The sequence below is a fragment of the Tinamus guttatus genome, unplaced genomic scaffold (genome assembly GCF_059628265.1).
Source record: "Tinamus guttatus ecotype Peru unplaced genomic scaffold, ASM5962826v1 Tinamus_guttatus_pri_ptg000004l, whole genome shotgun sequence".
In the NCBI taxonomy this organism is placed as follows: Eukaryota; Metazoa; Chordata; class Aves; order Tinamiformes; family Tinamidae; genus Tinamus; species Tinamus guttatus.
Genome location: NW_028288538.1, coordinates 3,402,519 through 3,429,426, shown reverse-complemented (window position 1 = coordinate 3,429,426; position 26,908 = coordinate 3,402,519). Strand labels below are relative to the sequence as shown.

General features: G+C 37.1%; 1 protein-coding gene across 1 annotated transcript in view; it reads left to right on the top strand.

Annotated features, from left to right (window-relative positions):
* LRRC28 (leucine rich repeat containing 28) overlaps window positions 1-26,908 on the top strand; it is a 48,763-nt gene that overhangs the window by 10,884 nt on the left and 10,971 nt on the right. The window contains exon 6 of the mRNA XM_088539644.1: window positions 21,406-21,612. Within this exon, the coding sequence (XP_088395770.1) occupies window positions 21,406-21,612 (207 nt within the window). The remainder of the gene's footprint in view (window positions 1-21,405; window positions 21,613-26,908) is intronic.

The window sequence follows — 26,908 nt, the reverse complement described above, 5'->3', positions numbered from 1 at the left end:
ACATTGTGTATTCTTAAGAAATGTTTTGTAGTTGTTTCGTGAAGTTCTGGGTGCAGAAATGGAGCTGTCCTTTCCTTGTACTTTCCTGAGCATAATAAGCTTTGTAGAACAATTCAAAGAATGATTATGATTAGAACGAAAAAAAAATTATATGACAATGTAAATCCTCTGGAATGAAATTAGATAAACCTGTTAAACATTATGACCCAAAGCCAGTAAAATTTCCATCAAATTTCAGATGTCCTATATTCAAAAGAAAAGAGTGACTTGAGTGTGCTTTATGTTCCTCAAAGATAATTTACCTTATGGTGCTGTTTCATGAAAGAAAGATTTGTTCAAAGAAAAAGTGACACATTTTTTTTTTGCAAAACTTCACACATTAACTTAAAAAGGTTCCAAAAAAGACTACTTTCAAAAGGATAATTTACATTACTGAAGAGTTGATTGTGAGTCTACCACATTTGATCAGGAACTGGTATTAGCTGCATAGGCAAGCTACATTTATTTTATCCTGAAGACAACTTGGTAGTAAAGCATCTTGCATAAGTGAAATTGTCAGGCATGCAGAACTCTAAATGCATTTTTGGAAGTAGTTCCACTGTAGCCTGCTTTGAAATCAAAGAATCCACTGGTGTCCAATCTGTGTTGCTGGCAGTGTACAGCACTTTATATTTTTATATATATATATCTATACATATATATATATACACACACTATTATTGATATCATTGCTAATCCTACTGTCACTTGCCATCATGAACAGACATTGTGCAGCTTGTGTATTATCAGTCCAAGCAAGATTAATCTTTCATTCATGCTAGAGAATTTGCCCAGCTCAAATAATTGCGTTGTCTGTTTCCTAAACTTATCACTTCCAAGGATATTTTAATAGTTCGTTGTTGTTGTTGTTTTTCTTTGTGGAGATTTTGAAAATCTCTTTATAACAAAATGTTGAGTTATGAAAATACATTTCATCAATTGAGGAGGAGAGAAAAAAAGGAAATAATAAGTTTTGTTACCTTATTGGAAATACCTTTATCTTCAGTTACACTGACAGTGTCAGTCTTCGTAAGGTATTAAATAGTATTCTGTGAGGAAAACTAGCAAGGTTAATAAAAGGAAGCAGTCAGAGATGTAATTACACTGCAGTGCGTTACGATGTGTCATTGTGAGCTTCCTTCTTCATGGTGGGTACTGCATCGCAGTGCATTTAGGGAAAGACTCCTCTTTGTTCCTCTTCAGTAATTCAGAAAATGTTAAGTGAGCATTAAAGGTATAGCTTAGCTTCTGCAAATACAGTTTGTGTGGAATAAATAAATAGTGTAATGGCTTTGGGTATAGGTGATAGTCTCTTCAGAAGGCAACTTTTCAAAAATCATTACCTTCATTTTACCTCCAAATTAGTCCTACATGGATAACACAAATGGACAGTGAGCTGTAGAGCACAGTAGAGGATCCAGTTAAGAAAAGCTGATCATCATTCACCTTGTGTAACCAGTTAGGCCAACCTGCAGCATAGTGATGTCATGGATAAGATGCTTATTTCAGTGCTGTTGACCTGTCATTCCTCCTCGTTGTCACTTCCCGTTGCCAGGTTTTCTAAGTCCCTCCAGGTTCTGTTGAAACTACATGGAGATCTAGGAGAGTAATAACCTTCGGATAGTGTCCTTAAGGAACTGATCAAAAAAAATTGTTAAAATTGCAGAAGAATTGGATGGTAAAAATTCTTGGATGTTCAGATGCTTAATGGCATTTCCTCTTGTATTGCATACTTTTTTTTTGCTGCTGCTTTTAATTGTAATTGATTCAGAACTGAAATAAATGATGCGATAGCATCATTTGCTGTTAATATTCATTAACTATTTTAATGTTTTGTTCCACAATTGTGCTTTTAACATTTGATATTAATATTTAAGATTTGGCTTACAGAAATCTAACAGATTTATTTTAAAACAATTGAAATAATATGCTTAATCAATCATTTTAAAAATATAAATCTTAAATTTGACTGTAGATATTCTTCAGCCTTTAACAAAAGTTGAGCCTGTGCTGTGGTTTTCCTTTAATATCTTGGGCATTAAAATTTTATCTTAATATCCCTTATTTATCCCTTTATTCATAAAACTTGTGAGAATTAAATAACACGAGTTCTATGCTTTTCTCAGGTTTGATCCAGCTTGCACGAAAAGTTAGTTTGGGAGAGTAGATAGGAGAAAGTAATAAGAACACATGCAAACAGCATGAATGCATAAACCTTAGTTTCCTGAAGAAATTGGGAGGTGAGGCATGAAATTGTGTTCCTTGGAATTTAGAGAGCACTTGCTATGCTGTGGCACTGCTGCAGTGTAAATAATGATCCTACCTTTGTGCTTAGCAAACACTACCGAATCAGTGTCACCCATTGATAAGGTCATGTACTTTGGCCACAGGGTACCTTGTTTAATTGCACATCAGTACTGAAGCAATGTGATTTCCTTTATACATCTTTAAAACGTCACAAGAGATGTTGAAAAACGACTAGACTAGAAGTGTTGAGAACCAATAGGAAAATATTGTTCAAAATGAGACAACTGAGACGTAGTATAAAATGTCTGGAGGAAAATGCAATTCCTTTAAAGTCATGTTTTGAATATATTTTGGATAAGATTAGTAAGACTTCTGCCTATCAGTGTCTACATTCTGTTGCAATCAAAATCATTAACTGACAAACTATGTTTCCAGGAGTTGTGGACCGGTGAAAAGAAATAAATATTATATGAGATTTAATATTTGTAAAGTTCTCTTTTTTCATTAAAATGCACAGCATTTTTTTTTTAATCTGTAAATTGTAAATCTTATAGCTTCTGTACTTTAACAACCTATTAGTTCTTTTGTTTGGCTCTGCTTCACAGAGTTCTTGAATATCAAGTAAACTTTCTCTGAAGCCTTCTACAATTCAACTGTATCACTTAATCCTCTAAATTCTTTAGGTCCATTGGGAAATGTGTAATGCCAGATATCTTTCTTGAAAAATCTTACAATTGCAGCAGTAAGAAAATACGGTTATTTCGTATCATGACTGTAGAGCATATAGAAGCTTGATTTACAGAGCTGATGTTACATTTTTATAATTATTTTTACAGAGATTTTTCTTAAGTTAAAATGTTGATATCTGTTATTTAATTGAGAATTGTCTTAGTCCTATTCAAATGTCTTTCCACAAGTAAATTTTCGGAATCCTCTATCTTATAAATGACTAATTAGAAAGTTTCTTTTGATTTCTGATATTTGTAATGTGTATGTAATAGGTCAACTCATACTTAGAGAGAAAATAAATATAATTTGTATGAAAATTGTTGTAAAAATGTACTGAAAAAAATAACTTTTCAGGAGCCCCAAAGCCAAGATTATCCCTTGGTTTTGCTATGTTAGTTAGACATGGTTTTGACTTTATTCTCAATCTTTTGATATGAACTGATGGCTCTTCAGGGTTTATATCTCTATTTTGAAATTAGTAAATGCTCTTTTGGACAACTTGAAGGTACTCAAAGTTGGATTTAAGCTTTCTGTTTGACGAAGATTAGAGTTTTTATTGCATGTTACTTGATATACATACTTCTTAGGATGGCAAGTTGTAGCATTTTGTTCTAAGATTTAATTAAAAATGAGGTTATGTTTACTCAGCACATGTTGAAGTTAATTATAGATTTACTAAGATGAAAAGCTTAATGTTTTGCCAAGTTAAGAGCGAAAGCTAAGTAATTAAACAAAGAATAGGGTATGGTTTATAATCCCAGCCCATCTTTTGGCAAAGCTCCCATTATGAAAGAAAAAAATATATATATCAGCAGTTGTCTTTCTGTGGGCTAGACCAAGTTTTCCTTGTGTTTGTTTTCAGGGAAATTTAAAAGCTAAGAGCTGGGTGCATTGATTGGAGACGAATTATATCTATAGATGTTTGGTATCATATGACTGCCTGTGTGATGCTGTTTCCTTGATATGTGAACTGAAACTGCAGTTGACCAGAAAGTCCCAGCAACTGCTGTGGCTGAAGAGAGGGACAGATCTCTCTGCAGGAGTCAATTGCAAGTTTAGCAAATGCCCTTTCTTCCCTCTATAAGGAAGAGCGTGGATTCCATTTCAAACTGACATATTTGTCTTGTCTCTTGAGACTTCTCTTCATTGCAGTCACTTATTGCCGTTTTGCTTCATTTGAGTCGAAAGCAAAGGAAAACTTATTCATCTGCTTTTGGTATTTTTGAAGTGCGTACTGCCATAATATTTAGGGGAGGCTGATAGCAGAGTGGGTTATTAGAGCAACTCTTCATTTTGTTTCTGTTTAAATACCTTTTTAGGGTTTTTTGATTTTTTTTTTTTTTAAACTAAAGTCAGTTTAAGCCTTATTAAAATACATCTGCAGACTTATAAAACTTCATCTTCAAAGCATTTGACAAAGATTCCGTGATGCTGATAAGGGAGTGTTATCCTCATTTTACAGATGGAAAAAAAGTGTTTTTAACAGAAGTGATTTGCTCCGGGCCACAGCAGGAGTCAGTGTTAGCCAGAAATAGAACTTGGGTGTTCCCATTCCATTTGCTAAGGCCACACCTTTTTGAGGTTGTTCATGTTTAATAGTGGGGAGGACTGAGTCTTTCTACCCGTTATTAGGAAATTATTAATTATCTCTCTATAATTAATAACCATCCCACTTAGTAGGAAATTAATAGTAGTCAGATCAGGGAGGCTTTTATTTTTATTGAAGCAGCTTGCATTTGCAGAAGGCTGAAAGAGTTTGTGAAGATGAATTTTAAAAATATAATTTTACCTTTATATAAGGTAATTGATATAAGTTTAAATAAATTTATTTCCTCTTGCATGGATAACTTCTTTCACTGGTAGCAGACAAGGAGGATTCAATCTTCATTAAAATTATAAATCAAACTATAATTGTTGATCACTGCTTTGTCTATTTATAAAGCAATCCTGGGCATGCTAATTGATTACTGCTAAGGCTGCTTTGCTTTGCTAAGGCATTTTGCTGTGCTAACTGGGGCAGGAGAAGCTTTAAAATTTGAAAACTGCATGTTTATTCTCTCTGTTTTTTAAAGTTGCCATAAAGTACAATATATGTATTTACTATTCATACCAGTATTCCACTGGTAAGGACGACTTGAATACCTGACTTAGTAGTCCTGAATAGAGCTCAATATAAGGTATTTCAGTAAATCTTAATTACGAAGTTGTGTTTATATGCCTTTCCCTACCTCCCTTTTCAGTAGATTTCCACTGTTCAAAGGTACAGCATACAGAATCTTATTCTTATTTTAGATTTCGGCATTAAAATATGCACAGTTTTATTTATTTATTTATTTCTCCTATATTTCCCTCCCCTTTTTTATTACTGTCTCTAATGAGGGTCAGTTTCTTCGATACTTTAATATTCAAATTCTTTTTTTTTAAAAAAATATTTTTTTAAATACAGTCATTGTGACTTTAAAAGCTAAGGCACAGACTGATGCAGACCCTTTTCTTTTTTTTCAGAGCTGGCATAACCTTAGTCCACTCCGCTTTCCTAATTTAGTAACAAGTATAAAAATATGCACGACGGGACAGGTTTGGTACGCCAGGCAGCAGGCCAGGAGTGTGGTGTTTTTAAGTAAATGGACTTGTGGGGATTTGAGGAAAACATAGATTAGGTTACAGGAGCTTTGCGTTTTGTAAGTCTGTAACTATTTAAAGGAGCATGGACTCCTAAATAAAAAGTTGGTTTTAATTATGGTAAGGATATATTGTTTTTATTGAAGTAGGTTATGTCTAATATTAAAAAACCTTGTGTTTTCTTAGAGCAGATCTGTACAGTACATGCTGTGATGAATAATTCATTGCCAGATTCAGTTTACGATGTAAAACTAAAAGTCAACGTACTAAGATTTACATTAACTCCTTCTAAGCTTCTTTTCAACAGTTGTCAGAGCAGTGTACTTATAGGATACTAGTTCCAATTTCTTTCTTTGACTGAAAGTATTGTAAGTTTATGTGGTTGTACCATATATTCAGAAATCTTATTCATCCCAAAGCTTGGTAAATTCTAGAAATGATTTCTTTTTTTCTGATATTTACAGTAGCTCTAATGAGTGACCATTAATTCAGAACTGTATGTTTAAGGGCAGCAATACATTATTAAATTCTTTTTTTTTGTTGGTGTAGAAATTGGATTTTACATTTCTAAAATACCTGAGACAGTTAAATGACTAACCTGATAACAGACGTGTCTGGTTTTTGTGTGCTTGAAAATCCCATCATCTGGTCATAATGCAGTAATGACTAAAATTAATGTAGTATTTTGCAAACATGACTCTTTATGGTGTCTTGTATATAGCTTCAACTGGAAGTAATAGACACTGTTTAGAGACAAAAAAAAAAAAAAAAAAAAAAAAAAAAAAACTAAGACTGTATTTTAGAAAATAAATGCTTAGGTCGAACAATGAAAAGCTTGTTTCTTTACCTAAATTGATCCTACACTTTCCTATTACTCTTCCCCCACCCTCCTTTTGCATCAGGATTACTAAGGCTTCAGTAATTATGTCATCTTAACCTGGAAGTGCAATAAAAGTGTCTGATAGTATCTTTAAGACATTCTTTGGATATCTGTGAGGAAAAGACTTTATATGTTTTGATTGTGTATAGATTACTGTATAGCCCTGTCCTGGCAGCCTGTAAGAATGACATTTTTTATGAAGAAAAAATTCCCCTAGGAAATCATAGAAGAGAATTCTCTCTGAAGAGTTAGGAACAAAATGGCAGTGTAGACAGCTACTGACTGTCACTGGAGTTTGTGACCTAAATAGAGGTGACCACAGCACAGGGTAGTATTTTATGCAGGCGGTATTCCTTACAGATCAGCTTTCATGTTTGTCCAAACACAGTGGTAGCTATTTAATTAAGGGATATTGGAAGTATGAGATTTTATAACAAAGTCTGCATTGCTCAAGGATTTGGTTTGGGTTAAATTCTCAGGAGAACAACTAGTACTTTTGAGTGCTCTGACTTTATGGGGAGGGAGGTAAGGACAGAATTTTTTAAAACATCCAGTAAATTCCTGGAAATTTTCATTATTTTTTTTCCTTTTTTTTCTCCATATCTGATCTGTAGAGTGTGGTAGTGTGAGCCATCTGTGTATACAGAGCTGCTTACTATTCTCTGTTTGTCTGCTTGCCCCTTTTTATGGTTATTTTCTTTCCATAGTTCAGTGCTGCTTCCTGCCTCTTGAGGGGCCATTGAAAGCCCCTTTGTTAGTATCATACAACACTTTTTGGTACCCCACGATAGGTTCATAGAGTCACTGGATGCTTGTAGCAAAAATAGGGATGCTAAACATACAGTCCTGGACCTGTGTTTTCTTAAGCTTAAGATGTCATTCTAATGGTTAGTTCCAACATTTCTTCCAGATAGTCTTGTACTGGGCATACTGGAATGGAAACACTCCCGGTAAGCAACAAAAAGATGTTAAGAAGAAGAGGGAGGGGGGAAAAAAACAAAACAAATATTTCTTTCAACCATGGCCTGTGGTTACCGTGTCACTGAGCAAGTTCCCCAAATGCATAGATTAAGTATCTATGTGCTGTGATTCATTAAACAGAGAACTAATAGGAAAGAGCTGGAAGGAGCCATCAATGGCTTTCATTGTAAAATTTAAATCATGTGTTAAAATATTACCTTGTATGTTTGGATTATTAGACTAGCAAATTCTATTTTGAAATTTGTTATTCTAATTGAGCTCAATCATTGAAAAAGTATTTGGAAACTAAGCTATTCTTGTGAGCACTTCTGTTTTTTTTTGTTTGTTTGTTTGTTTTTTTAAAGAGTGATTTTTTTTTAAAAAGAGTGATATGGCTCAGTGCATCTCATTTTCAAGGGCCTCCAATTTTATAGGGCATAGAGGTTAAAACAGCTGCAGTGGTCTTTGCATGTCCGGAAAAGCCATCAGGGACAAACTGAAACTAGAGTGCGTTATCATGTCATAACGTGAAGGCTAAAATCCTGCTAAAGGAAAAACACAGAGACCAAAGAAAGATCAAGTGTTAGGGTCTTCTAATACGACTTTTGCCATATTTAAAATACATTCAAATCCCTGCATTAAACTTACTGATTTCAATTTTATTTCTCCGTGTTACATATTTTAGCAAGATAATTCAGACTTTGGATCAATCACTGTTTTCTTAGCTACTTAGTGTATTTATAGTGATACTTTAAATTTGGATCAAAGTCTCTACCTTTTTGAGTTTTTACTGTTTCTAAATGTGAACAAGATGCTTATGGATTCCTCAATAGACGTGTCTGAGAGTAGGGTGCAGTATATCCACATTTCTAAGACCGTATTAATTTAAGTGATTAAAATAATGAGGCAGATGAGAGTTGACCTGTAAAAGTTCCTTTTTTTGTCTGCTGACTCTTACCATCCATGCAGTCTTCAGTGAAAGTTTGGTTACCATCGCATATCTGCAGAGGCATCTGTCCAAATGATACCATGAGATTTCTAAGCATAGAAATAGTTTTAACTGCTTTCTACTCCTGGTAGAATGTGTTTTTAGCGGGTAAGAATTTGTCAGTGTAAAACTGGCTCTGACCTGCTCCTGCCCAATTTGTCATTTACAATGATGACTTCTCCTGGAGCAGCAAAGTCCCAGGTTCCTGTGTTTTAGTGCTTTGAAACTAACTCATTTGTGAAGTGTCAGCTTGTTGACACTTACTCCATACTATTTCATGAGAACCCTGCAAAAGGTTTCCTGCACTGAGCTGATTAAATGTGGCCCCACCATCCCCATACTTTTCTATTCTTTTGTTCCTTCTCTGATGGGTAACAGCAAGAAACCTGCTGAGCATAGGTAAAATCAGGAAGGAGGAGAGAAAAGCCAGCCGAATTAATACTGGTGGTGCTCTCAAGCCTGTTGTGCTTCTGGCTTTGCAGTACTTCGCTTGTGAAAATCTAAGTCTTTGCAGGAACATGAATGTTTTCTAAGCCCTGGGCCATGGGCTTTTCCCTGGTAACTGTCCCCTTAGGGGTTTTAGGTAGGAGATAACACAGTTGTGCCAAGATGAAGCAATTTGAGGACTTCTCATAATGCTGAGGTACTTGGAGCATTTCTGCATTCCTGAGAGTATGGAAGCATTTTAATAGAACTCCTTGTTATGAATTTTGTTCTAACCTGAATGTTTTAATCTTACGCCTTCCTAACTTATGGGTGCCCCACAATGCACCTGCTGGGTTCATCTTTTTGTCAAACTGGCTCCTGTGGCCCATCTTTGGTTTCCTGGTGAGGTGGCAGTGGTTCTTTTCTAGTCAGATGTTGTGCCTGACTCCTTATGAACTTTCCAAAGTTGGAAAATGTTAAAGGCTTTACCATAACATGAGCTTTATAAAATACACACGCTTGAGTGTGAAGCCTTGTTTCAGGAAAGTGGCTGTCCTGCAGAATTTCTGATCTGGTAAAGCTTAATTAGAATATACTGCAGCTTTGAATTACCTAGTAACTGGTTTCTCTTTTAAGCGACTTGGAACTGCCTTTTGAATCCTGGCTGTTCTGCAGTCCTTGATCTCTGAAGTCACTCCTTCTTTCCCTGGGGTTTTCCTCCTTGGTGGGTAAGAGGGGATTGGACAGGAATTTTGAAGATGTCAAGAGTCCTTTAAGGAACTGAGATAGACATGGATGTGGAGCCAAAAGTTTATGGAGATGTCGGATCTTACAAACGGCTGTAGAAGTGTCGTGGAGTTATGTCGCATGTTCTTATGCCTTCTTTGTAGATAAGTCTTCAATACAGCTGATTGTAACACATTTGGTTAAACATAAAATACTTAGTATTTTTCTAGTAAACTCTGTTTGAGATTACTAGCTTACTAACTAAACTGTTAAAATAAATGGAGCTAATATAGATGTGAATATAAACTGAAATATTTTTTTCACCCATGACTTGCACATCTGAGGAACCTCCAAACTTAGCTTACAAAATGTCTGCGTGTCACCCACAGCATGTACAAAATATCAAATGGAGAAGAATTGAAGTTTTTAACTCTGTGCTAGAGTGAGAAGGGGTCTTGGACCATAATGAAATTAATAATAGGGCAATGTGGAAATGCTGCTGCGTCCTGCAAGTAGTGTTCATACATTAATGCACCCTGCAGCCTTTCAAATGAATGACTTCAACAGCTGACAGGGGAAATGACAACACGATTTTTCTAGGATATATGGAAACAGAACCCCAATGGAATTAATCTGCCCCGCTCTGCTCCCCGCTCCTGCCGTCACTACAGCTGCCACGTAGGGCTACTGCGAGTCTCTTGACCTTTGATTATGCTCCCAATGACATGCTGAGCTGGAGGCAAGGCAAAAGTGGGAAGTTTATACAGCAATATATAACTTTAAAGAACATTAAGTTGTCACTGCTGCTTTGATCAGGGTCAGAGTATACTTCGATAAAACTCAGATAAAGGCCTTCAGGCTGTGGCATCAAAACAATGCGTTCTGTTCCTGTTAGTTTGAAAAATTTATTTTTACATAGTCTGTTTTAAAAAGTGGAGTGCGCTTCTGAGAGCTGATCAGACTTGGCACACAGACCTAAATAATGAAGGTCAAATCAAATTTGTCTTTATTTTATGTTTTAATAACTTGAAAAATTGTATTTGAGAGGACTCATGGTGACGCAGTTACGTACTGCGAAAGAGAATAACTTTGGAAGTGGCTAAAGGTGTGTTTGAATTCTGGAGCTATTCCATGAGTGGTGTTGTGTTTTGTGGGAGTTGATAGACCATGTATCGGAGGGGAGGAAGGAGAAGTCGGGTTTCTCACTTGTTTTTGGTCAGTTTTACATCTGTGGAGTTAAATCTGAGCTGTAGAAAAGCAGATGACAAGGAATGTAATTGTGTAGGAATGTCATCCTGTGTGTCATCTTCCTCTGAGTGTTGGGAGATATTATTTATTTATGGTAACATATTTAGACTGTTCGGACCATATAGACTGTGAAAGACATAGACTGTCATTCCTAGTTGCTTGAATTTCACTTGCGACTTGTGCAGCTCATAAGACTCTGCAGCTCATTACACCATTGGGAGCTCTGGCAAATGCCTCCTTCCACCTCTTTAGGATCCCTAAAAGTGTCATTCCTTTCAAGGTGTCCTTCCTTTCCTTCGAAGCTTTTTTCCACGATATACTTAATGCCCTATTTAGAGCACAGAAAACCCGCTGCTTTGGAATTTGATATGAGGGTTTTTCCATGTTATGGCTGGCAAGAGTCATATTCTGAGCAACGTACCTAGGGGCTATAATGAGGCCGATTTTCCTCCTTGCGCAACGCGTGTGTTGGCCTGCCTGTACTGCATGCAAGGAAGAGCAGGGGACTCCTAGTTAGTATCTTCCTTTCAAATGTCTTCTCTCCAAAAATCATCTATTGTTGTGGGTTAACATATTCTGAGAAATTAAACTTCGTGGTCAAATAGTGCACAGTATTGTATGTGCTTTCTAAAGAGGAATTTTAGAGAAAGCTGCTAATGATTCTGAGAGTGAATATCTGAATTGATTGCTTGATTGAAGCATATATGTGATGTGCATGAAGTTCACTTTTGAAACTTCATAACAGATGCTCTTTAAAATACTTGGAAAAGTCTTTTTCTTAGAACTGTTATCCAAAAGCAAAACTGAACTTTTTAAAGTGAGTTTTAAGTTGCTCAGGGTCCATCTCACAAACACTTGCCAAAAGCTGTTTACATGGGTGAAGAAAGATGTATATTGACAGGACTGTGACTAAAGCTCTGGCATTGAGAAGTCTGCCGAGAAAGATGTTTCCTATTCCAATGCGTGTGTGTTTCTATAGAATGAAGACTTCTTTAATATAGACAATCTGTTCAATAGAGTTCAGTCACACTCAACTTCAGCTTTGAACAGATATTAAACTGTGCGGGACTTCAGAAATTTTTTAACAGTTTGTGAAATGTGTGAAAAAAAGGAAATTGTAATAGTAACTGCAGATTCCAGTGTTATGTTAGAAATGCCTAACTGATTTCATTATGCTGCACTGTCAAACTTTATTTTGCTGCCCTGACTTCCGAGAGTCCCACATCAAGATAAAGTAAGGCATACAAGCAAAGCAGATTTGCGTGGGAGATATGCCCATACTTGCTGACTTTGCCAATGTTGTTTAGAGAAAAAGTGGTGGAAAAAAATGCACCTCATTGCATCCTCCATCAGCATAATGAGGTTGGTGAAAGTTAGAGTGCATCCGCTACAACAAGTCATGGCTGCAAATGTTGTCTTATCCACAAAATTCAGCAGTTGTTAGTATGTAGAGCCTATTCAGATATTGAATTTTTGGAATAAAATTACTTGTAGGCTGTTAAAGTACTAAAATAACTAGATACTCGTATTTCGTGCAAAACTTCTTGCTAATTTGAAATATTTTGAGATTTTGTTAAAAACAAACAAATACTGTGATGAGTTATGACCAAACGAAATGGTACTCTTCCATTTAGACCTACTTATTTGGAAAGAATAGCTTTTGATCTTTATTTTTATCATTTTAGAGTGTTGTATTTTCTGAAAGTTGGATGTTAAAATTGTTTTTTGTGCCTCTCTCTCCTAAACTTCCTATTCTTTATAAATAAAGTTTTCTATGAATCCTTCTGTCTCTTTGCTTCCTTTTTTTTTTTTTCCCCAGGCTCTCTAAGCTATATAGAATGATTAGCTGTATTAACGGGTAGTTGGTTTTATGTGTACATTAAACAAATTGAATTTAGTAGTAAGACTTGGGTACTGAGGGAAGGCTAGACAACAAGGTTACTTGGTCTTTGGAACCGAGTAAACACAAATGTTAGTTTTGTGCAGCTGAAGATTTTGAGAATGTATTGATTTCCATTCTGATTTTGCTGACCAAAAGTATTTTTCTTGCATCTTTCAGTGGATCCTTGTGAGAGAGTTAAATCAAAATACGGCGTTTTACTGACACCTTTGTTTTTACTCTACTAGTCTATTAAATGAATTGAGGCAAAATAAAATGCGTCATTTACTGCCACTAAATCTAAATGGAAAAAGCCTTTAAGGAGAATGTGTAGAAGTGGAGGTGTTTCATGAGATTAACTTTGTCACACATGCGGAGTTTGATACCTGTATTTCAGCTGACTTAATTTTACTGCAGTGGTGTGTAATATAAAGAACCATGTTTAATTTAGCGTTTTCATAAGCTATGTTAAGGCTTTGATACACAGCACCTACAAGTATACCCTAGGTGGTAATTGTTCAACGTGCGAGAGTTTTATGGACTGGGACTACTTGTTTGTGAAGCTAAAGCAGTAAAATACCCCGTGCCTGTGTGGGGGCCTGTTCCTTGCTGGTGTCTGTGGGGCTGAAACGCTGCCCCGCAGCAGCGGGGGCACTTTGAGATCAGCACTTTGAAAATCAGGGCACTGCTCTCTTTTGACAGGATCGGATGTGGTTTTCTTGGATGACAATTATTCCGAAACTGTTAATGGTTGGTCCTATAAGCCGTTTTCTTGGTAGCCACGTCACTGTAGCTGCTCCTGCCTGACCTTCCCTCGCGGGGAGTTATCTGGTCTGCTGGGTGGTCTCACCGCGGTGTCCTAGCACTGCAATGGGAAGGCTTCCTCTTTTTTTTGTTATGGAAATGGTCTCTACCCTCAGAGAAAAGGCTTCTTTTGGTGTCCCCCAGTAGTAACTTGGATGGACATCATTTGGCTTCATGTGTACAAAAGCCCTAATTTGACTTTTCTGCTCAAAAGATGAAAATCTCCCCTGGACTTACTGCTTTTGTTCTGCATGTAGTTACTTCAGGGTGGGGGAGCCTTAGGGAAAGGAATGAAGTTGTGTCTGCTTCTAGTTGGTTGGAAACAGATGATAGCAACAGGCACAACAGATTTGCTTGGATTATTCTGACAGTAAAGCAGTAGCAAGTTAGGAGCAAGACCAGTCTGTTGAGTTGAAGTTCTTCCTTTCATGAAGAAATGAAAAAGCAGTCCCAGAATTTGCGGCCTGGTTTGACCCTGTCTCCTTGGCTTTCTGGACTGTGCTTAATCTCTCCCTAGGTTGCATGTTTTGTTTGCTTCAGTTTTGGGTGATTGCTGGTTTCTTGTACCACTAATCATAGTGGGGGACTGCAGCAGCCATCTCTGGTTGGCTGGTCTCTTGATTTCAAATCAGTAGCTCTTTATTTTATGCACTGATTTTTTTTCTGGAAGGCTTTTATCATAGTTCATGTTTTGACATTAATGAGAAGTGAATTGTAAATGAAATGCATCAATAAAGATGGTAAGACAGTAACAAAACAAGAGAAACATGATACATCTCTTGCTTAATTTGTATCGCGTTTGTTTGTTTGTACCGTTTGGAATGCCCCAGACAGGAAAGTAACTGTTCTTCATAGCAAATACAGCAGTGAAAATGCATTACTTCCCAAATAACACTCTTTTTATAAGAGACTAGCAGAGTTTTTCCTGTAGCATACCTGACAAAATACCCCTCTCTTTTCACGCTTCCTCTTAGTCCCCCTTTCCAAAATAAGGGGCATAATTTTAATAAAACTGCAGAATGATCTCTTGGTGTATTAATTTCACATATCTTTTGCAGTAATAGTACCTTGCTTTGGGGTAGAATGTAACAGAGTACAATAGAGCAAAATGAAAGGATAAGCTCTCTTCTAAAAAGGGTTTCATGGCCTTGAGTTTCCATTCTCCATAAACAACTGTTTGTTTTTTCCAGTCTTTCTAATGTTGTGGATTGCTGCTCTCTTACTGTTTTCAACCTCTTTCCCAACCTGTTCCACTTTTGTGTGCTATTTTTGTGGTATTATTATTACCTGATTTATTCTAACATTTTTAATCTAAACCATGAGATTATGAAAGAAAATGGAATTTCTAGTTGCTTGTGAAAGCACAAATGCAGGCATTAGGAAACTAAGACTTTTTCTGGCACTGGAGGTTGACATTTAAAAAAATTAACACCTTATATAAAGGGACTTAGGGAGGCATCTGTCTTAAAGACTGTGAGTGGATCCATGCACTTAACTTGTAGCTTTTTCTTTTGGCATGGCACTCAATTCCAAAAGTATATCTGTTCCAATCATTTATTGCCTCAAAAGACTTGTCATCACTGGAGAAATAATTCACTTGTGTGGGTGATTTCTGGCAGGGGTTCATGAAAAATATGTTGGCTTAACAGGTGTGATGCAAGCACATTGAGGAGAGATGAGGAAGAGAAGCTAATACCCTCTCTGGATCTGTAGTGTCAGTTTGGGGAGGAAAGGATTTAGTTGCTTTAGTGCAGATGCTGAGGAGAACACAGGTTTCTGGACGAGTAAAATATAGAAGGCTGCCAGTTTGGCCAGCTGAAGTTTAATTGTGAAAAAGATGGGGAAACACTGACACTTCGAATTTGCATTACTGAAACTTAATGAAACCCTCGTTCCTAAAGTCTGTTTTCAGCTACGTGGCTGAATTATTGTTTTGCACTTCAGAAAGCCACTTTACCCACCTTTGCTCTTGGATGATGATAGGAAATAAATAAGTTTTGGTACCCAGTTTGTGTGTAACAGCTAGCAAGGTTGAGAAAGAGTCAGACTGGGTAAATTCAAGAGAAGTTTGTGAGTTTTTTTCACTTTTTTCTTAAAAGTTTTGAGAGGTGTCTTAATTTATGGCTCAAGTAGGTGAACCTGAGAGTTGCTAAAATCTTTGAGGTATTGTGTGCGAGTGTTCATGCACAAAGGCAACCTTGACCTAGAAAAGCTTTTCCCCCGTTCATTCCAGCCAGGATGTTTCTGGGAAATGGAAGCATAAGTATGCTTAAATCAAATTTAATCAGTTAGGATAGAGGTTTATTCCATAGAATTCTTGCAATTTTTTAGGTCATATTCAGGCCTGTTGAAATACAGGTTATCTGTGAAACGTGCAGCATCACAACCTGCCTCCCAATCATTTCTTAAAATACACTGCAAATGCTGGGCTGCACAGGAAGGATGCAGCAGATCTTCAGTTCAGTTATTCATGAGAAGCAGAACCCTTTAAACGCTCTCATTAGAAAAACAGTGAAAGTTCTGCATACATTAGTGGCAAAATGGGTTTCTTTTTGCCTTCAATTTTTTTTTCTTTCCTTCTGCCCTTAAATCTAATGATACCAGTTTTCACTTGTCAGAGTTCCTTGTTTGAAGATGGCACAAGTCTATCAAAAGTGTCAATTTGTGCTAGAAAGAAAGATTTTTATAAACTATGAGATGTGAGCTGTGTGGTAGGACAGTAAATAGAACATATAATAGACTATTAATTTATTTCAATCATCTTGTAAGATATTTAAGTCCTCTTGAGGCATTGCAGAGCTGATCTCTGGTTTCAGCTGCTTGGCATGAGGAATCCCCCCATATTTCGTAACTAATTTAGTAGTTGAGATTGTGGCATTAGGGTTTTTCTTAAACCTATCCTGGGGACATACTTTACAGGTGTCTGTGTCGAGTTTCTTCCTCTAACACCACCCGCACAAGTCAACAGTGCTATAGTTGTGGCTGCCTGATCTCTTCATCTGAAATCATTGTGGTAATGGCTCTCTATGTCAGTTAGATACCTATTTTTAACCCTGTCTCTGTTTCTGAACATCTGTGTTTCAAACAAAGTCATGCCATGCCTCCTACAAAGGTATTCCTCGCTCCTACTAAAATACTGGTTCTATCTAGAAATTGCCCGAGTCGTTCCCACTGGTGGCTCATTACCAGTGAACCAGTATTCCCAGTCCCTCTCCCTCCCTTGTTCCCAGGTAATTGCAGATGACACTTCCATCAGTCTCAGAGTTCCTGACTTTGCAGTATTTTTCCCATTATTTTTCATTCCATTTCTGTCACTTAGGCATAAACGGTTTTGTTTCTTCCTGTATGATAATTGATTCTTTACCATATTAGCAGTACTTTAAATGTTTGCTTCATCAGCCATCCAAGACCTAGTGTTCTACCATGTTAAATGGTAGCAATTCTAAACAAGGCCCTTGAGGAACACTGCTAGTATTTTTTTTACTCTGTCTCGATAACTTGCTTTCCCGTGTGTGCAGTACTAGATGCTGTACTTACATGTTACCATTAACTAAGAGATGTAATTTAATCGAGGGAAGATAAGCTAGTAAAATATCCTTTCCACTCATATGTGCCAGGTGTTGGTTACTCTTGCAAGCTATTGAAGAACACCAAGTTTACTGGGCCTTCTTTGGGCACAGGTTAAACATTTGTTCTCAGCCCTAGGCTACCATCTCCTAAATGTCTTACTGAGAAACCTCATTCCTGAGCTTGCAGTTTTGATGTATAACCCATTTTTCTCTGTATGCCTGGGCAGAAATTTTTTAAGCAGCCTCATTTCATTTCAGTAATGGATGTGGTAATTTTCAGGTTCTTTATCTCTGCTCTCATGAGGTATTCTGTCTCTGTCCTCATACACAGCATCATTCTTGCAGGAAAATCTGATGCAAAAAGCTCATTTAACATTTGGTCTGTCATCTTAATTTCTACTCCTTTTTGACACCACTTCTTCGTTTTTGTTCTCTTTCTTAGAAAGATTTCATTTGTTTTCAATTTTCTTTGAGAATTCCCTCTTTTTGGCTGTTTCTTCTTGCAATTTTCATTTAACTTCTACAGTCTGACCTCTAAGTGACAGCTCTCCTTGCTGATCAGTCCCTTTTTCCATTCCTTGTAGGTTCTCTGCTTTCTCTTAATATCCTGTTTTGAGGTGCATACTCATGCAGGTAGGTCTATAGCCCTTTTCTGTTCCTCCCCCCCCCCCTTTTTTTTCTTTACTTGGTTTGAAATACACAGATAATGTGTAATTTAAAGTAAATCCATGCCTTCCATGCACTCAAATCCAACTGTGTATGTGTTTCATATATCTTTGGATAAACTTTTGGGTTATGGCCCATCAGGGAAAGGTGGGATTGTTCTTGAAACTTAAAGAAAACTGTTAGGTTTTTTCAGTTATGCAGCTGGTGAGGCCTGTACCCCCCAAAGGTTGAGGAAGTTTGAATTGCCTTTGGCAATTATTATATGTTGTATAGGCTGGTTACTTCCAGATGGTGTTTTCCCTGCAAATAAACCATAGGAATTAATTTTAAAACCTGGCATTTAAGCTGTCTGAGCCATATTTTTTGTGTTGCTAGATAAATACAGTCAGTTTTGTTAGAAGGTCATAATTTAGGAAATATCCTCAAGTTGTTTTAAGGATTAACCTTTTTGGTAACAACAATATCACAATGTTTCTTTTCTTCCTGGGTTGATACACGCACCTTTTTGGAGTTTTGTCTTTTGTAAATATAAACACTAAGATCACTTGTCCCTTTCTCCAAGTGGTTTGGAAAGCTGTTGCAACAAATGCAAGGACTGGGTTTTGGAGCCCCAGTCATCACATCCAAATCCTGTGTTTACTCTTCATATTAGCAAGGATGAAAAACGTGACTTAATTATTCTGAGTGTTGGCAGTTTTAAATACAAATAATACATATGGAGTCTTAAGTACTCGTGTGTGTCACTGAAACCGAGTCTCGAAGCCAGTAGGCAGGACTCTGGGGTAAGCCTGGGTATAAGTTTCTGGGAGGTAAGGCCGTATGTGAATTTACAGTCTGTCAGATACTTCATGTGTACTGCCCCCTGAACACATTTGTACCATATGGTCAAACCACATAATTGCCCAAATGTATGTGAAAGCAGATGGATGTAGCTGAAACACTTTGGTCCAAAAATCAACACAGTAACTTAAAGTTGGGACTCCGTGTGCCGCCACAAACCGAGTTCGGCTCCCAAGGATTTGCTCTAGCCTCTGATGTCAAAACCGGGCTCTGCACACTGCTGTGTTGATTTTGATAGTGTTAATCTTAAAATACTGAAGCTAATATAAATTTTAAATTACACATTTACGAATTTCATTTAAATGTAATTGCAATTCCTGAGTGGTGTTTAATGGTGATGCATAATGCTTGTCTCTTTCTGGTTGCAGCATTATTTGAGTTTAAAATCTCTGAATCAAAATCCCTTCTCTGACAAATCTTTTTAGTTAGTTATTTTCCATGAGAGGTTTGTAAATCTTTCACTACTTGTTAGACAAGGTATCCTTCAGTATTTACATTGCAAGATTTTAAAAGTATGGATAATAGTATTTAGTAAATAAAGGCTTGAAAAACTTATTAATGGGCTGTTTATATTTTGTTTCATTCTTTATTGTTTTCCTTTGCTCTAATGAGATGGAAAGCAATTTAGTGTCATTAAAATATGTCTGAGCACGATTTTCGGAATGAGCTTTCAACTCTGAGGTGGGGAGTCTTGGGGGCTCTATCTTTAATCTGATGGCACTTTCAGTGGTTTGGTTTACTTTTTAACTTCATCATGGGTTGGTGGGTATTTTTGTAACATATGGTACTCTGCGTTGAAAGTGGATGTTTACATCTGGTATGCATTGGAAGATTAAGGTAGAGAGGGTGAAGTTTTGCACAAGTATGTGTTTTTTGGATGAAGGATAAAGCGAGAATACTTTTATTTCCTCTTAGATTTGAAACATATCATTCTAGCAATGTCTTTGAAACTCTGCCAACTTTGCCAACCATAACATTTATGGGATTTTGGACCTATACTGAATTAGAAAACTGTTTTTAGTGGGAGAGAAAAAGGTTAGTGCCTGAAAATAGCGAGCCCTATTATTGCCTGCCTGTGGTCAGTGGTTTGGCTGAATGTAGGTGGCTCTCTTCCTGTCACTGTTTTAAAGCATATGCCTTTGTGAGGAATATAAAACTCTTCAAAATGAGACTGCTTTAGTAATTTTGCACAACAGTCTTCCGCTATTTAATGGTGATTATTTTTCTTTTGCAATTTATTTTCAGTCTTGAAGTAATTTTTTTCTTTTTTAAATAGAGCTTGTGATTGCTGTTAACATCAAAACTGTCAAAGGTTTGAAGAATGTGGTCATCTTTGTATTGCAGCTGCTGTGTCACCATCTGAAGTTCAACTTTAAATTTGTCATTTTCTTTTTCCTACAGTGTATAAGATGGCTGGAAATTAACCCAGCTCTTTGTTTATGTCTTAAGATGCAGAAATGGTGCAAGGTGCTCTCAGAGCTCAGGGAATAAGGAATTTTCTAGCTCCTGCCACAGAGGGAGCTTAAGGGCACAACAGATCTTATTGAGGCTTACCTGAAATAGAGTGTGTATATATATATATATATATATATATATATATAAAATCTGGGCAATAGAACTGTAGACTGTGCATTTTATAATTTCCCTGATCTGTCATGTTTTCAGTATAGACAATTTTGGGGAATCTTCTATCAGATGCTATCAGCTATCAGATGCAAAAGTTGGATTTATCTAGCTAAGGCCAAGTAAACCTGGTTCTGGAAGATGCCGTGAATTGCCAGGAGAATTTAGAGCACTTGAATACTTGATGGGTTGGTTGTATTATTGCAATGTATTTAATAATAAAGCAAAACTGTTTAAAGCTTCTCCCATATTCAGGAGAACTACTTAATAGAACTATCTCACTTATAGATTTATGGTAAAAGAATTAATAAACAAATGAGATGACCCATAAGGCTTCTCTGATGTATTCGTCCATCTGCCTTCGGAGAAGCACAGCTTGGTCCCAAGACCAGACAAAGGAAATCCCTCCGTTACACAAGTGAGGCTACTTATTTGATTAGATCTTGCACACTTTGAAGTTTTTTTTTTTTTTTAATCTGCAGAAAAAGCTACATGAAACTATTTAAAGAACCACATGGGTTTCTGCAGAGCTCTTACAGTGACAGTAATTAATCAGATTCTTAGTGTTAAGAAAGAAAATGTCTCGAACTGTAATTATTGCAACTATAGTTTATAACTTACTGTAATGTCCTGCTGAAATAATGTAACTCGCCGTAATGGTTCACAGATCATTAAAATGAATATGTGTTCTAATTCAAGCTAGCCCTTTTGAATTGTAGGGAGCAGTCGTTCCTGAGCAGGCTTGGTGAAAGAACTGTCACTAAGCAGAAAATGATATGCATGTATCTCTAAGTCTAATTGCAAGAGAATCTGAAGTAAGGTGGATATCAGCATTGTAGCCACATATGTGTTTTTTTTTTTTTAAGTTAATCTAAATTTGCATGAATTTGAGGTCATGTAAAACACCCTTGCTAACCAAAAGCTATGTAAAGTCTTTTATTTTTAAGCATTCATTTTTTTGCTATTTCTGATTTTGGCCCTGAAAATGACTTGATGTTTTTGTTGGTAGTAACAGACACGGTTCAGCAACACGCTGTTTTGAGAGCGGTCATATTTAACCATACTGCCTCACAAATAGCTGCTTTTGTTTTGCTGAGATCATCTTTGCAGCTTCGTTATGAACATAATTAATGCATCTCCATGCCTGCTTGCCTTGCAGAGGTCGGAGACCTGAGGGAGCTGCAGACGCTGGACATCTCGACCAACCGGCTGATAACGTTACCCGAAAGGCTGCACATGTGTCTGTCGCTGCAGTACCTGACCGCAGACCGCAACCACCTGTGCTGCGTCCCCCGCCACCTCTGCCAGCTGCCCAGCCTCAACGAGCTCTCCATGGCCGGCAACCGCCTGGCCTTCCTGCCGCTCGGTGAGTCACTGCCCTCGGCCCAGCGCCGGGGAGTGGGGAAAAAACAACCTTCCCTTCCAAAACAACCCACCAACAGGCGATTTTCAACCATGCCGGTCCCTTTGCAGGGTCATTACAGTGATCGCGTTGTTGGAAAGTAAGATAATAAGTGAAAAAAGTGAGAAGCACTAAGGTTTCATGTCTGTTTTAAAGCCATAGGTCAGCTATTAAAGTTGCTTTATTTTTAGCTAACTGAGGGAAAGAAAGTTTAAACGATGCCCTGTTTAAATATAATACTATGTAATCTGAGTTCCACCACTTTGGGTAATGAGCTGTTTGTTTGCTAGATGTGATGATTTAACAAAGATTCTTCAGCTAGGGTTTTTAACTCACCATGGAAACCAGTAACTACACAGAAATTATGTAGCATCATGAGGAATGGCAGCACTGCATAATTTAGCTGAATTTTAGTTTGTGCTGTGTATAGGCATCCATCTGACAGCGGTAGCCCAGAAAAGAATTAATCTGCCTTTTAACCCTTTGTAAGTTTGGGTCTGTAGAAGGGATGCTTGGTAGCAAGAGGTGCAGCGAACATGTGGTGCCTTCTGGTGGGAAGGAGTTGCCATGTTAGCAGGACTGTGTGCTTTGCCTCTGAAAAGCAAGTCCTTTTCCATGTGCTGTTTACTTGCAGTGGATTGTCAAGGGCTGATTTCTGCTGAAATATGGATACACAGACAGATCTGTCACATCCGCTGAATATCCACTAATAGTTTTTCTAGCACACTATTGGAGTCTGGTTGATTAGGTGCAGATGAAGTTTAGATGCAGCAAATCATGTTGGAAAAAAAAAAAGTGAGGTAATCTCATTTCTAAAGTAATTGCATTGTACAGATATTAACAGTTTTTATAGTACTAGCTGTTTAGTCTTCAAAGAAGTTGATAAGCTAAGACTCAGGAAGCCTTTACTACTGACGGGGGCCTCTAACTGTGACTGACCTCTCCAAAGGGAATGTTTTGGGTATATCCAAACATACGTCATTATGTAAGCGAGGAAATGAGTCCCAGGATGCATCGTGCACTTCCACAGCACTCTCTAAAATGAGCAAAGTAACTACCCCAACTCTGGCAAATCTTTTTAGCTCCGCTTTACAAGTGAGGGAAGTTGAAGACTTCTCAGTATTTTTAATTTCGAAAAAGTAAGATGCTGTTATATATGATAAGATGTAAAACATTAAAGGATTTGAACGGTTAATGTAAGTTTTCTTTACTTTTACGCTAGTAGCTTATCTGTGAGTGAGCGATGACCTGGATCAGCTGCAGATCTGCTGAAGTGTTTTAAGTTCAAAAGGAGGAAATAAATCTCTAATAAAATGACACACCTTCTTTTTTTTTTCTTTATTTTTAGACTCAAAATTCAAAACATTCAAAAGGAACTTTAAAATAACGGGAAACATCAAAGACTATCAATTGACCTTGTTCAGTAGTTCTTAATAGTGACTCACTGGTGAACATTTGGAGATAATTTGCTATCTCTGAATATGAAACTGAATCATAAATCCTAGAGTTCAGAGGAAAAGCGGTATGGAATAAATGTTAATGTTTAATCCTTCCTTCTGAAGAATCAGAAGGCTTCAGAATGGTCAAGATGTGATGAAATAAAGTAGAAGAGAGGGTTAGGGCACTGAAAAAGCAAAAAGATTAAATCTATCTTCTGCCATGTGGAGGTAAATTCTGGAGTGTATGCTGGGGCATGGAGCACTGTTGAGGTTGAGGCACAACTGTAGCATTATTTCTGCTGGCTGCCCATGTTGGCTAATGTTATTTTGTGTATACTCCTGCATCCAACTTCTCTTTCATGGTTAATGACCGTGAATAAGGAGGTTAAATAACTGAGACACACACATTGTAGAAACATTTACAAGTGGTAATCAAGCAAAAATCATCAGGCAAGTTCTTGAAATTAGGGAGCAGAGTAGGAAGGCAGACATCTTATTTATCACCAAGCAGTGATAAATAGGTTTTTTTTTCTTCCTTTTTTTTTTATTAGACATGTCCATGTTAGAAGAAATAGTGGTGTGTTAAACATATTGGCTAACATACTGGCTTGTTAAAGTGTGTTTTTTTTCTTGTTTTCCATATGGTGATTAACATCCATTGCGCCACAGAATCAGTTCTTCATCTAAGCATGGCCCTAGTAGCTGCTTGTGGAAGCCTTGCTTGTATAATGGAAATTTATGTTTTCTAGGGATTAATAAAAAGAAGATATATTCCAATCCCTGCACTTTCACTGCACTGCTGGATATGTACCATGTAGTTTGGTCCTATATGTTTTTTTTATTTTAAACGGTAATATTTACCTTTCTGCACTTTGAGAACACATGCATCTTAAGAAAAAAAATAGTGTAACAAAAGGAACCAAAATTGTAAAATACAATATAAAATACCTCATGCCACTCTGATTTTTCAGAACTGGCATGTAAACAAGCAGATGGGTAAACAATGAATTAGGCGTTTGTTCTGCAGCGTATACTTAATGGTTGGATGTAGAAGCATTTCACACAAAAGATTATTTTTCAGCTGTCATATATTCCAGTTTATATTCAAAGAAATAAAAATGCACAGATTTGAATCTTTGGATTTTCTAATAAATTTCTAAAAAATACCCAAACTATAAGTGCAAGTCAAACTGGAACTGGCATCCTGGCCAACCCTGTGAACTTTTTTGTTACTCGTTTGGTTGAAGGATGCAGTTTTCCTGTTGCTCTGATAAGTGGTCTTGAGAATTCTCTTGAATGGCAGATGGAACTACTGATTATTTTATATCTATCTGTTTATATTATAAATTACCCTTTGATAGAAATTTAAATTGTTACTGTTACCAAATTCTTCAATGCCTGAAAACAAATTCCACTGCAAGTAGAAATTTGAATCTGTTGACAATGCTAGAATAAAAATTATTTATGTAATAAAGGTACAAATATAATTAAAATAGGCCATAAATTTCGAAGTGTACTCACAGTACAGGTTATGACAGCAGATATTTGGTGTTATATTACTTTATTGAGGGTTTATGTGCACTTTTTGTTTAGAAATTGTCCCTAGTAATTATCAGTGCACAGTAGACAAAGGCCTTATTCTGCCTCAGTATATGCTGCTTTTGTATCCTTGCCCTCTCAATATGGTTAAAAGAGCATCAGTGCAGACACACAAGAGCTTTTGTTCCATCCTCAGCCATGTGGAATGCATATGCCAGGGCCCTGAGGTTTTTTTTTTAATATACAAAAAAAAGGAGGGGGGAAAGAAAGAAAAAGCAAAAAATTAGAATTGGGGTTTGTTCAGGACTTATGGCATTTGGTCATTTCTAGGAGAAAGGTCTTTGATCTGAGAGCCTGGAAGGAGGAAAGTGGAAATGTTTTAGACACAGTGCAGGCTTGCAAAAGCCACATGAAAACCTTCTTTGTAGCTTTAGCCTTTTCATAGATGGGCAGCTTCCTTATTTCACAAAGTTCTGAAGAAGTGTGTTTTTTAGAGGAGTTTTAACACTATTTGTTGACTGATATAAGACATAAAAATTAATGGAGATAGGATACAAAGAGCTTTTTAAGTGATGATTTATTTAAATTTAACTAAGCTTTATGAATAGTGTTTGAAAGTTGAAAAAAATCTTTGGGGACTGGGAGATGCTTGGTTATTTAATGCAAAGAAACTGTATCAAAGGAACGTTTATAGTTACGGGCTATTTGGCGTGGGGAATTGAATTTTTCCTACTGAGATATTTTGTCTAACGTCCAAAAACTTGTTTTAATTACCTAGGAAATGCAGTCTTCAACTCAGAACTTACCGTCTAAACATAGCATAAGATAAAGACAGAGCAAAGTGATGAGATGCATCAAGCGGGTGGAGAAAAAGCCAACCCCCTCCCTCCCTCCAAAATGCATATGAAAAAGGCACCTCTTAGTCTTTTTTTGGGTTGCCTGATTTCCAGCCCACTTATATACATCTGTGTAGAAATGAACAAATGAGCCTTAAAAAAATAGAAAAAAACTCCCATTCTCCAAATTAATAAGTTAAACAGTAGCACATCCAAGCTATGCAGTCACCCCTAATTTTCAGCTCTTATTAGTGTAATTAGTTCTTGCAGCACGAGGCAGTGTCCGTTTGGTTTCAGATATGCCGTGCACGCGCTTTGCGCTTTAACTTTTATTGCCTGGCTCTTTTGCAGCAGTACAGGCTTTTACAGTGGCCCAGCATTACCATATTTTTATTCATTGTAGGATAACAATGCTTTTGTTTCATCTAAAAATAGCCCAGGACTTCAGTAATCTATTTTCAGCCAGGCAATATCCCCAGCCAAAATAAATAATCTTTTTGAGGTGGTAGCTCCTAAGGATGCACGTTAGCTCCTCCCAGCAGTGCCCGCCAGGCACTGGAGATGCCTCTCTCTGCTCTTGGGGGCAGAACGATCGGTGTGTGCATCTTAGAGCACGTTGAACCTAAATCTCCTTGGGATAGTGTCAAAGAAGCCTGTGCTGGTTGAAGGTGTCCACTGACTCCAATCTGAATAAAGGCCAGTTGTTCCTGAAGCCTAGGTCAAAACCTCCATAGACTGTAGCAGGGTAAGGCTCTAGTTTAAAAGGAAAAACAAGTCAAGTTTTTGTGTTGGCACTTTTCTTCCAAAAAAGAAACCTGTTAGGTTTTCTGTTGGTATCATCACTTGTTCTCTACAAAAGATTCGATAATGCTGCCTCCTTCAAGTTCCTCAGCGTGATCTTCCAAGGTTTCTGATGCTTGCAGCTGCCACTCGAGAGGGCGAGAGCTGGAGACATTCGATATATTGTAAGCGTGGGATACACCCTTGAAAAGCTATTTGCTTTATCTGGGTTAAATTACACCCAGAGCTCTGTGTGTAAGAAGAACTATTCAGTGATAAAGGACTGCATTACCTACTGTCATAATAAGGAGTAACGAGGGATCTTAGACAGTTCATTACTCCGAACAAAATATCTAAAGAGAAATATCACAGAAAATGTTCTAATTTTTAACTCTATTCTTGGTATGATGGTGAGTATGAAAGGGACAGAAACTATGTTAATCCCTCTAAGGTGACCTTTGTTTTTATGCCAATTAGGAGAATTGACAGTTGGGAAAAATGGGAAGTCAGAACCGGTCAATTTTACGCTGAGCTTTCAGTGTGCCCGATTCAGCCAAACACTTGTTTGTCTTGATTAGTTTCTGTAACAGACTCTTAAAGGCTATAAAAGGTTAAGATAGAGGCATACAAATATTATGTTCTTAAAGTATATGTAATAACTTTGAA